Source organism: Electrophorus electricus, chromosome 14, assembly GCF_013358815.1.
Source record: "Electrophorus electricus isolate fEleEle1 chromosome 14, fEleEle1.pri, whole genome shotgun sequence".
Classification (NCBI taxonomy): Eukaryota; Metazoa; Chordata; class Actinopteri; order Gymnotiformes; family Gymnotidae; genus Electrophorus; species Electrophorus electricus.
The window spans coordinates 1862501-1875000 of NC_049548.1; the positions used below are offsets into that span (position 1 = coordinate 1862501).

At 41.0% G+C, this 12500-nt stretch overlaps 2 protein-coding genes across 5 annotated transcripts in view; both read left to right on the plus strand.

Annotated features, from left to right (window-relative positions):
* Window positions 1-7977, plus strand: part of si:ch211-176g6.2 (ras-associating and dilute domain-containing protein) — a 20317-nt gene extending 12340 nt beyond the window's left edge. For 3 of the 4 annotated variants that reach the window (XM_026999655.2, XM_035533688.1, XM_035533689.1), the window contains 8 exons: window positions 3353-3572; window positions 3713-3885; window positions 5482-5626; window positions 5946-6118; window positions 6244-6610; window positions 6723-6820; window positions 7204-7343; window positions 7481-7977. In XM_026999655.2, the coding sequence (XP_026855456.2) occupies window positions 3353-3572; window positions 3713-3885; window positions 5482-5626; window positions 5946-6118; window positions 6244-6610; window positions 6723-6820; window positions 7204-7343; window positions 7481-7571 (1407 nt within the window). In that variant the 3' untranslated portion in view covers window positions 7572-7977. The remainder of the gene's footprint in view (window positions 1-3352; window positions 3573-3712; window positions 3886-5481; window positions 5627-5945; window positions 6119-6243; window positions 6611-6722; window positions 6821-7203; window positions 7344-7480) is intronic. The other variant, XR_004776852.1, reaches the window with a different exon arrangement.
* A 372-nt stretch (window positions 7978-8349) lies between these two features.
* sult2st2 (sulfotransferase family 2, cytosolic sulfotransferase 2) lies at window positions 8350-11919 on the plus strand. Its single transcript, XM_035533690.1, is given in 8 exon segments — window positions 8350-8572; window positions 8575-8607; window positions 10052-10247; window positions 10249-10336; window positions 10562-10657; window positions 10877-11004; window positions 11006-11055; window positions 11166-11919. Coding segments are annotated over 8 exon segments (804 nt in total). The 5' UTR covers window positions 8350-8469; the 3' UTR covers window positions 11276-11919.
* The last annotated feature ends 581 nt before the right edge of the window (window positions 11920-12500 follow it).

A 12500-nucleotide genomic window follows, 5' to 3' on the forward strand; every position in this document is an offset into this window, starting at 1 on the left:
TCTAACAGTGAGAAATATATGGCCAAACCCACAACTTTAACTGCCCAGAAGAATGGTGCAAACCCCCACAGACTGAACAAAAGTGCATTAGCTCAAGAACGTCAGTGTTATGAAAAATAAATCACTACTTAAAAATGCTTTGGATACAAAAATAAAAAGCAAATAAAACAATGGGCATAAGAGTCTGGTGTAAATGGAGATGTTTTACGGATTCAATTTGTGTGTTCCTTGCTCAGCTTACCAACCCCACCCTCATCCCCTGTCTCTCAGACATTCAGACATAATTCAGTACAGCCTGGTTTTGGGGCTTATCCATGTTCCATTTGTGAGTGCCTTGAGACGTCACTTCTATGGGAAACTTCAATCCATCTTTGGTCTGAGAGATTATTTGCCATGGGAAGAAACAATTTCCATGGGCGTAGGTTTATTGGAGGGATTTGAAGGAGCCCAGTTTGTACAGTATACTTACTTTACCTGGTGAAAATGGCATTTGACAGGTTTGTGACTGGAATATGGCTGTGATCAGGCTCAGTAAAACAGATGTTGAACCTGGTTCCTTGAGAGAATTTTCTACACCAAGTCATGAACCTGGCAGGGTTTTTCACACTCATGCATGGCACATGCATGGTGAACAAAAAATTATACTCTGTTTGGTTTATTTGTCACATACACAGTCATACACAGTACAACTCGCAGTGAGATGGTTGGGGCGTCTCTGCCGTACGAGATACGTGCCGTGGTGTGTAGAGAAGGGCTGCGGAGAAATCAGGGGTAGCGGGAAGAGCGAAAAGAACGGAAAAAGTGCCGGGCATGGACGGAGCAGTCGTGACGGCAGCCGACCTCACCGGCGCCATCTTATATGTATATATAATTTACAATTTTTAATTTATAATTTACACTTAAACCAGGGAACAGAATTTATCCTTAGCTTTCTGCATGAATTGTACAATGGTCAGTGTCATAAAAATGCTAAATATTCTAAGTAAGGGTTAGGGTTAGTGTTAGGGTTAGAGTTAGGGTTAGAGTTAGGATTAGGGTTAGTGTTAGTATTAGGGTTAGGGTTAGAGTTAGGGTGAGGGTTAGAGTTAGGGTGAGGGTTAGTGTTAGAGTTAGGGTTAGGGTTAGGGTTAGAGTTAGGATTAGGGTTAGTGTTAGTATTAGGGTTAGGGTTAGAGTTAGGGTTAGAGTTAGGATTAGGGTTAGTGTTAGTATTAGGGTTAGGGTTAGAGTTAGGGTTAAGGTTAGAGTTAGGGTTAGGGTTAGTGTTAGGGTTAGAGTTAGGGTTAGGGTTAGTGTTAGGGTTAGGGTTAGAGTTAGGGTTAGGGTTAGTGTTAGGGTTAGTGTTAGGGTTAGTGTTAGGGTTAGAGTTAGAGTTAGGGTTAGGGTTAGTGTTAGGCTTAGAGTTAGGGTTAGAGTTAGGATTAGGGTTAGTGTTAGTATTAGGGTTAGGGTTAGAGTTAGGGTTAGGGTTAGTGTTAGGGTTAGGGTTAGGGTTAGAGTTAGAGTTAGGGTTAGTGTTAGGGTTAGAGTTAGAGTTAGGGTTAGGGTTAGTGTTAGGCTTAGAGTTAGGGTTAGAGTTAGGATTAGGGTTAGTGTTAGTATTAGGGTTAGGGTTAGAGTTAGGGTTAGAGTTAGGGTTAGGGTTAGTGTTAGGGTTAGGGTTAGGGTTAGAGTTAGAGTTAGGGTTAGGGTTAGTGTTAGGGTTAGAGTTAGAGTTAGGGTTATGGATACGGCTAGGGTTAGGGTTAAGGTTAGTATTGTAAGTAAGTAAGACAGGGTTAGGGTTAGGATTAGGGTTAAGGTTAGTATTGTAAGTAAGTAAGACAGGGTTAGGGTTAGGGTTAGGGTTAGGGTTAGTATTGTAAGTAAGTAAGACATTGCCTCTTGGTTCGGTCAGTACTGAATTAACACTGTGTGTGATTTGTGTCAGCAAGAACCAGATTTCCCTTGCAATTACACTCTGTATTTCCACAATAATGTAGAATAATACCACAAATCATATTCTGTGCCAGTCTTACATTAGGTTCGGTCAATATTTTTAATAGGAAACTTTAAGCAAATGCAAACATGTCTGTTAGGAAGGCCAGTAGATATTTTGCAGCTAGAATAACACACTCTAAGCACTCTCTCTTGCTTTTAGGCCTAGTATGCCATTCTATCTAGCAGAAAAGGAAACAGCTGCTCTATGCTCTGAAAAAAAAAAATGCTGCATTGTGGGTTTTTCTTTACTGGGGTGAACACGTGCTAGATAGGTGCTTCTGCAATGATGGTAAATGTGGTAGATACACAGACAGCAAAAAGCAGTGCCTTTACCTTCACCTGTAATTCCTCTCTAGTTTGCACCTTCAGCAAATTGGTCTGGATTTGCAGTGTGCTCTTAGTTGCCATAGCAGCCAGTGGTTACTAGGAGCACATCTATGCACGATCGAATGAGCTTTTTGAGATCGTGTCCTCCACATGCCATTGGCCTGGGCCTGTGGCAGCCGTCTGCAGCTGTCCTCAGACCGGACAAAGGCCGTGTTGTTGGGCGCCGGCGCGTAGAGCAGAAAAGCAGCATTGAACTGGAGAGAGCGGGAGCAGAAGGCAAGGAGGGGCATGCTCCGGGATCATCTCTCGCACAAGGAGCTCCTCTCTGACCCGCTCCTGCCCGCCCGCTGCTGGAAGGCCCAACGTCCGTCCGTCTGTGCCTCTTCGGGGTCTCTCCCTGTGGTATGCCGAGTGGTGCGACCCTGGTCCAGGCGTGTATTGTTCATTTTTACAAAGCGCATCATTCGTTGGAGTGTGAGTTGGGGGGCCATGAATGGTGAAAAGATAGGCTGTATTCTCCTACACACTTGAAGGATTGGTGGGCGTCCTCTGCTTTGGCATGTGTCAGGACGAGGATAGGAAGAGCAGGGCAGAGGGAAGGCAGAATGACAAACAACACAGAGGGACGAGCATTGTTTGGTCATGGGTCAGGCCTCTTCGTGAGGCTCATTAGCCCGCACAGTCATATCACAGGCCCAGGCCTTTAATGGTTTAGCCAACCGAGGGAGAATCTCCAGAGCTTACCACAGAAGCTGTATCCTCTCTGATACAAGAGGAAGTTCACTGTGTTATGCAAGCTCTCTCTTGCCACTTATTGATAAGGGTTAGATTGTACACTTTGCATTCTGTGACTATTTCCTCCTTTCAAAGGATGAACAGAGAGGATTGTTCTTGAAAATCTCTTACATAAGACACCTGAAACAATGTAAAACAGTCCCTTTCTGGTCTGTTGAAATTCACTTTAGTGTTATTTTGCTTGATTAATCATTATAGTGTAATCTGAGTCATTTAATTTGTGCTGTTAATCACATGCTTTTCCTCCCAGCTCCTGTACAGGGGTCTCCCGAGCCTGTTGGACAGTAATCCTTTCTCAGAGAATGGGCAGATGCAAATCCCTGAGGATGTTGGTAGCGTGTTGGACATCTTTACGAAGACAATGAATCTAGTCAAAGACTTCCATGTGCACCCAGAAATCACTTTACAACTCTTTACCTACCTCTTCTTCTTTGGCAATACCTTCCTCTTCAACTTGCTTATGGAGAGAGGTAAAACATTCATCTCTTCTTTGGAGTTATTACCAACCATTCCCATCTTTGTTCTGTTAGATTCCTTTTCTCAGGCATGCAGACCAGATCAGATTTTTAAACACTTCCTGTGAGCTAACTGACATTGTGTTCATGTCAAGGGTCAGAAGGGAGCTTTTACACCTGGTCCTGTGGGGTTCAGATCCGGGCTAATCTGGACCTGCTGATGGACTGGGCTTATGCAGCTAGCCTGGGTGAGCTGGCCCAGAACTACCTCCTCAAACTCTCCTCAGCGGTAAACCTGCTGGCCATGCCCAGGGAACATCTGCTACAGGTTAGACATGCTTACTGCTGATTATATGAACATAGGCAACAAGCAAATACTTACTGCAGTTTACTATACAAGAAAGACATTATAGACACTGACAATTGACACCATAGGAACTGACCATCAAAACAGAAACGTGACACATACCAGCTTCTAGGTGCCTTGAAGCAGTTCCCATGCATGCTGAGTACAGGTATTTGAGTACTTCTCTAGTACAACTTGACAGCCACCATCCCTCAAGAGAAACAGAAGACTCTCCTCTGTCCTGGCATCCAGGCGGTACAATGACTGTCCCCTGGCTGTCTATACACAAGTCTTCAAACGAAGGCTGAGGACTCACCTCTTCACTGAGTCTCTAAGCACTCAGAAAACCCTTGTACTAGCTTCTTTCCACTTTAGCCTGATGGCATTCTTAACACTGACCTAGTTATGCTTACTAAAGACATGTATTTGATAGGGACTATGAAGCACTTTTATAAGTCATTCTGGACAAGGGCATAGAAATGGAAATGGAAATATAAAATAAATGAAAATGGAAATCTGAAATGCAATGAAATAAGGATGAATATTGAAGTGTTTAAAATTATACTGACCCTCTTTCAGAATGACCTCAGGAGAACAGTGTAGACTTCAGCACTAATTAACAGTAGGTTTTAATCATGTACACAAGGATCATGTACACAAAGTCTTATTCATTCAGCCAGATAAAGATGTTGAGAGGATAAGTCTTGAGTACATGTATACAGTAGGGGTTTTAGATTTGGTAGTGCGATAGAATTCTTCCTTGGTGAATGTGACCCATTCATACTCCATAGCCGCACATTCCACAAACTGTAAATTTGCAAGTCCTGGCATCCCTTGTGAAATGCACATATAGCCTCATGCTCAGTAGCAGCAACATGCACCCTGTGTGTAATTCAGCAGGCACTTCTGCAAACACAGCTTCGTGTACACATACATGCCCTGAAGCATGTGATGCAGATGCATTTTGGTGTTCTCACATTATTTTGGCCAAAATTGTTCATATTTGTTGGTCTTGCAATAGCAGTGATTCAAGAAAACACCAGCAGACTTCTAGTTTACCTGAAACAACACTGGAGAGGAAGCTCACAGTAAGCAGTCAGAATATCACCCATCAGCCTTTACCAATTCCAGTGCTGCATACACCAGTTTTCTTTCATGGAATTAAAATGAATATTATTGGGTTCCTGCATCAGTCTCTCATGTCAGCTTGATGTCTGTGGCATGAACAAGTGAAGACTCGAATCTACTAAAAGCTTTAAGTAAAATTTGGTCACTTAGATCTTTGTATATTCCTATTTCTCTTTCCACAGTACTTGCCAGAGGAACCATTTCTGGCGCTTAACTTACACTGTAGTGAAACCATATGGTGATGTAACAGAAACTTGCGGTGCTTGGAACAAAAGGAGTAGGCTTTTTTTGTTACCCAGTCATTTCACCCACTGGAGTACTGTTAGCTCAACTAGAGTAGTTAAAGCTACAGTCAAATCTCTGGCTGCTATCAAGACCCACGAGTTACAGCCAGTCAGTCTAGCGAGGTGCTCACAGAGCCTGGTCAAGTAAAACACTGCATCTGCACAGGCATCTTGGAGCTCGCTGCGAGTGGAGTTTGCGCACCTGAGCCCTGCCCAGCTGCACCACATGCTGGGAGAATACCACCTGCGTCAGGCCTGCCCGCCCGCCTGGACCCCATCCAGTGACGAGGCAGAAGCAGCCCTCCGAGCTGGTGAGAAATAAACAGACTCTCGGTCTCCGGCAGCAGATCGTAGGTGTGAGTTCACAGTGACACTGGAGGAAACAGCCCTGATCTGGATGGTGTGCCCTGCATTGGCTGTATTTGGTTTGCAACTGTTGATTTTTTTTTTTTTTTTTTTCACTGCAGCAGCACAAGTATAGTCCAGTCCAAACATCTGTGGGAGCTTGAATGGACCAACCCTCTTCCAATGGCTGTAACATGACTGAAATTGTAAACCGCTCTGGATAAGAGCGTCTGCCAAATACCAAAATAGAAATGTAATGCAGTGTTCCTTTTTCTGTCCTCCAAGCTGACATTCTGGAGAGCTTTGATGACCACCCTTCTCTCATTCTGCCATTGGACGGCTTTCTGCTGGACATAAAAAAGCCCTTCACAGAGTCAAATCTAATAAAGCAGCTCAGCCAACTTCAGATGACCATCAATAACCTGGAGTCAAGCTCACATGCCACACAGTCTTCTCAGGTAATCAGCTGTTCTTTCAGGGAGACATGTCTCTCAGAACAGGGAGTATTTACTCATAATAAAGAACCAGTTCAACTCTGACTGTTTCAAATGAAGCCATTCACTGCTTGTTATCTGTTGCGTAGTGTGGATCTGCTGTGCCACTGAAGGCCAGGCGAACCAAAATGGAGGTTGCCCCAAGAGCTCACCTGGAGCAGAGGCACACTGAGGTAGCACTGTCTAGGGACTCTCTCCCAGCATGCTCTGAAGGGTCAGGTGATCTGGACTCCCGTGAAACCCTCCTGGCCCAGAAGCTGAAGGCTCTGATGCTGCAGAGCGAGAAGCAATACTGCCGGAACAGCGCTGGGCACTTGGCACAGGACGCCTCGTGTTTGCTCACCCCTCCGAACACGCCACAGAGCTCAGACCTGGCAGAACCAGAGACAGAATGCCAAGACCCACATCCACAGCACCAGACCGCCCAGTGTCGCGACACAGTCACACAGGGAGAAGGTGGATATACTGTAAAGGACATTAGCATGTTATAAGACTCCTGGTAATTTGGAGGACAAACAGTGAGAGAGTTAGACTTTTCATGTTGGGTGTGGGGTGTTTGAATCTGTAGGTGGATGTGAAAAGCATGAAATAGGAGAGGATGAGGTTTTTGTGGTGGAGCTGCAGAGGGCACCTAGTGGACTGGGTCTGGCTCTGGTGAACGGACTCGTGAGTACTGGAAATGATTTTTCCATTAGGAAAATCTAGGCCTTTCTGTGGATTTTCTTGGCTTGTTCCTATTTGTCACCGAGCAGATTTTGCAGTTTTGCAGATTATCACCCACTCTTATCCCAGATAAATGTGTGCTTCTAAAACCGAACTATTGCAAGAACTATAACTAACTATTGTTAGTTAACAAGCGCCCCCTCGTGGTTGAATATCAAAACAACTCTTTAAAACAGATTATTGCGTGTTGCAGCTTTGCTTGTTAGCTCTCACTGGAGAATTGTTGTACAACAGTGAAAAACCATAGCTTTTACTACATGACCTCATATTTTATAAGACTCAAAATCTGTCATTGTGAAATATTTTTCCATTTGTCCCTTTAAAAGGAAACACCACTGAAAATGAGTGGAATTTATATTAAGTCTGTGATCCCAGGGACTCCAGCAGCTCTGAGTCAGAAACTGAGATCAGGAGATCGAATCCTAGCAGTGAATGGCCTCGGACTCTTAGACGTGGACTACCATACGTGAGTTGCTTTGAAATAAGAAACTTACTTTATTACCAGTCTTTTGTATAATAGAATTAATAAACCTAATATAAAATTACTAAATGACACTCTGCTGAAATCTATTGGTCACATTTGCTCATGTCTTCTATTTCTAGGGGCAGAGAGCTCCTTCAGAGGTCTGGGGAGAGCCTTCATCTACTGCTATCGCGAGAGAGCGTTTATAAAGCTGGGGTGCCGAAACACTGAGTTCCGACTCACAAGTGCACTTTGTCCTGTTATAATGCTAAAACGTTAGCCTTCACAGACTATGAATGATTTGTGTCTAAATCACGATGAGGAACTAGCTTTTTTAATGTGTTGATTTGATTTGATTTGATTTGTATTGTATTATTTAATGGCATCGACCCTTGTTATGTAATACATCTTCTGCATCTGTTTAGAGATGTTTCATGAGACCATCTCAGTGTAATGATACCAAAGACGTGGTGGTTTACATAGCGCAGCTACGTGACATGCAGTAGCGCCCCCTTCTGGTGAGCTCTCAGCATGTGAGAGCATCTAAAACCAGTGGAAAAAAGCATATACCATAGTGTGTGCCTCGAGGAATGAGAACGATTTTTTATATTGTCTCTCTTTGAAACAATAAATATACGTGACAAATAAAATACTCTTAAAGGTTAAATTATTTCACACATGTTGGGATCTCAGTTCCAGTAAATCAGACTGAAACCTCGGGTGAATGAGAGAGAAGGACAGGAAGGACACCCCATGAACATTTACATTTACGGCATTTAGCAGACGCTCTTATCTACAGCGACATACAAAAGTGCTTTTTCATTTCCTCGTAGAATATATCCTAATACAGTACAGCAGGTTTGAATCTAACATATCAATGAACTAGAATACTGTAGAATACAGGGATCAATGCTGATACCTAGAAGTACAAATACATAAGGTCTCTCTTAAACAATGATAAGTGCAATAAACTATAAGTGCTGGAGTTTGTTAGACAACATCAGTGTAATAATACCCTACAATAAGTACCAATAAAGGCAAGAAATTTAAACGAACGTATCTAAATTAATTCGAACTTTAAAAAGCAGAGGAATATAACCCCTAAGATAAAGGTTCTTCGCTTTTGAAAATGTCGGAAGCAGAATTCTGTTCCGCGTACAAAGGGATATATTTACCAAAAGTATTGCACCCTCTCGAAATTTTAAAATTTGATGAAGATGTTACATTTCGGCCATCGACGTTGTAATTGTGACCTATCCTAAATCTGGTAAGGTTGGGCAGTCTGTCCTGTAACATATAGCGACGTGTGATCTTTACGGATTTTGTCCTGCAATTTTGAGCACTTACGCATGCTTATTAAGAACATGTACGAGGAAGGAGGTGGTAAATATCTGTTACTGTACCAAACGCCACTGTCTAATAGCTATCTAGTCTAATCTAAAACAATCTAATCTAATCTAATCTAATCTAAAATAATCTAATCTAATGTCTAATAGGTGGCTACTCTAACAGTAACGTTTTGCTCCGGGAATGCGCTATGCAGTGCATCTGAGGGATCCTCGCAAAATTAGACAAAACGTAATATACAGAAAGTTATGACGCTGAAGTTAGCTACTTATTCGCAGGTTTCAGTTCGTTTGGTTTATTGGTGATTCATTGTTTCCCTATTAATAAATGGAGTGTTCACGATGCATTTTTGCTGCGCACTTTGTTTTACAGACATAGATAACCTAAGTCAAAATGTGATTATAAATCTGTTAAGAATTTATTATCATCCTTATTTTGTGAATGTAAAAATGAGATTCAAATATAATTAGTATATTCATTTTGTTTATTATATCAATTCCAAGTGTATAATGTCGTTTCAATTTGTAAATTGTTTACGCTGCATTTCTAAAGTAAGAAAAACTATTTTAGTCTCTTGATTTTATACATTAATACTAACTGAGAACATGAAACATTCCGTGATAGTCATAGGTGTATGTTGGGGGTGTACGTGCCATGAAACATTCCGTCATATAGTGTGTTAGGTTGGGTGGTGTGAGCGGTGTCCTCCCAACGTTGAAATGAAACCTATGCCACAGGTGATGGTATGTAATTTGATCAGGAGACAAAATACCAGGTCCGGTTTGGGAGATTAAATAACAACAAGCCCAGTATAACATATTTTCAATAGAGAACAAGACCGTTTGTGTCTTTGTGTGTGGGGAATTTGATTTTAGTATGACACCGAACATCACAATTGGCACCATGGAATACTGTGCCCACAGGTAAAGGAACAGAGTTCAGAGGTGTGCTGAAAGCTTCATTCCCTGTAATGGAGGCCTAATGCAACGTAAGAAAACCTGACTTCAGCCTGGCCAGAGTGCTTGTCATACTTCAAATCCAACTGGCAACACAGCACATTGAGCAATAGTGCACATGTGTAAATCTGCAAAGGGGACATTTCAGAGGTACCCGTCACACAAGACAGGCCCCTCCCTGTAGAAGATCACAGCAGGACGAACAACAGAATCAATTCTTAACACATTTATGATCACATCATCATTTAGTTCATCTATGTCTGTAAAACATAAGGTGTGCAGCAAATGTCTGATGTGAATACTCCCTTTAAGAATAACTCAGTCACCGAGTAAGAAGCTGTGAATAAGTAATCAAACTAATCTGAACTAACTAACTTCAGCATTGTTTTATTGGGCTACAATGCATAGGCACTATATGGATGCAGGAGATTATTCCTTTGGTCCATAGTGGAGGAGATCTCAATGCGGTCAAAACTTTACCAAACTGGGAAAATAGGGCAGCGGTGCTCAGGCTGGGGCAAAGACCCTCACTTCGAACCTTTACAACCCACTTTCATCATGCAATGATGAGCGAGTTATATTGCCAAGTCAAACCAAAGGTTCTCCTTCCACTACTATGGAACGGCTTCCTTTCTGGTGAAGCCAGGTACTGCAGATGAATTATTGGAAAAGTTTCTTAATGGCAGAAGTAAAGCTCTTATGTACCTTCACTTCACTGCCACAGTGTTGTTTTACCAACATAATGTTCGAAAGTAAGATCTTAAACTGTTAGCAGTGACGTGAGTCAGATCAAGCTTACACCAAGATCAAATCAAGTAACTTCATCAGAGTGCTTCTTACATTTGTTTACTGCATTTAAAACATGATTTGCATATTTTAACATTTCTGTTCTATTTTCTATTATTTCCTCCACAGTAGCTCATGTTTGGCTCATGGTTTGACCATGTAAATGGGTGGCTGGATGCCAAATATCAAGATAATATTTTCTACATAGCTTATGAGGAAATGATACAAGTAAGTATATACTGTATGTATTTGTATATCGTTTACTGAATATTATGTTGCCTTAACGCTATTATACACATCAGTTGTTTTACTTTATAAGAGTGTATGCACAATTATTACTACGATGTACAATGTATGTACAATCAATGCATGTACAATTATTAGTATGCCAAATCTTGAAATGACTTCATTGAGAGTTTCACATTGCCTTATATCTGTGTGCTGCAGAATTTGAAAGGATCTGTCTCCAGAATTGCAGAGTTCCTTGGAAAGTCTCTGAGTCCAGAAGTGATTGACAAAATAGCTGACTGAAGTGTGTTTAAGGACAAGAAGCAGAACAAGAAGTCCAACTACTCTGGTTTCAAAAGAGTTCATGGACCAGAAGAAGTCTGAATTTCTCAGAAAAGGTAAGTCAACAAATACTGAACAGCCAGTTCCTGTCTTGGTAGTCTTCCTGGAGCAATTGTACTGGGACCCAAAAGTGAGGCAAACCTGCTGACAACTTTGTGTTTGTCAGGAATTGCTGGTGACTGGAAGAATCTTTTTACCGAAGCCCTAACAGAGCGATTTGATGCCATTTACCAAGAACAAATGAAGGGTGTGAAGTTCAAATTTGCATGGAATTAAGTGAACCCACCATATAAATAAAGCCCAATTGATGTAAGTGTGGTTGTGGTGAGGGTTAGCCCTCAACTTCAAATCTAGCCCTGCATTTGGTAATGATTGAACATAGTTGCTCTAACTGGTTGGCCAACCCATTTTTGGTAAGGAGAGAGTGAAATAATTGAGGACTTTGGTTTGAGTGCTTCTGCTATAAAAAGATCTGAACAAATTAATTAACAGATTCTCTCAAATCTATGCCAAAGTTAAAATGTAAGGTCAAATAGCTAATTTGCCTGGTCATGAAATGTGGCAGGTTATATTTCTAATAAATGAGTAATAAATATGAATAGTAATTCATAGTACTTTGCCAATTGATGTAAGCATTGTGGTGCAGAGAGGTGTTAGTGTGGAAAAGTAATATACCAGTGCTTGTTTGTTTTGACTCTGTGAAGTAAAAACTAATTATCAGTAGTCTGTTAAATGACATAAGACCACCTTAATGTACTAAAAATGATTATTAACAAGTAATTTACATTGTGTGCCTGAAACAGAAATGATTTGCTGGCAGTAATGCCTAAATTTGTAAGTTTTCATTTTCTGGAACATAAAAAACTTAAAGGAGGATCAAATGAGGTTCAAGTCCAAATTCCTGTCTCTTGTTTGAATGGAACGGACAGTCACACTTGTGAATTGTGAACTACTTGCCTTAAACGATCCAACAGTCAATGTAAAACTTATCATCTTAATAAAATAAGTTAATAGAATTAAAACTATATAAAATTTGGAGTAAGACACTATTAAAATAACAACTCAAAAATAAATTGATGTAATAATAATAATTTTAAATTAAAATACCTTTGATATATCTTTGAAGAAAGGTGAATGCATTCAATTGTATTATATTCACTAATTTAATTTAAAAATTCATCAGTAATCAGCTATTTTTAGAGGGTGTTACTTAGACTTTTTACCCATGTTATTAAATCACGCATCCCACAATATTTAAGGTAGCTTGTCTCAAAACTAGCATTATGCCAAAGCTTTACCCATACTTTTTTTAAGGCAAACATTTTATAATTATTTATTGGTTAAACTGAGTTTCATGACAGATCCACTCTAACCCGTTCACCGTTTAACCTGTAAACTTTATACTCTAAACATTAAACTTCATACCGTTCAAAACCAAAACGGATCAGATGTTTTGATGATCTCTTTCTCCAGCTGCAACATCGCTGATACACTAGGGGGA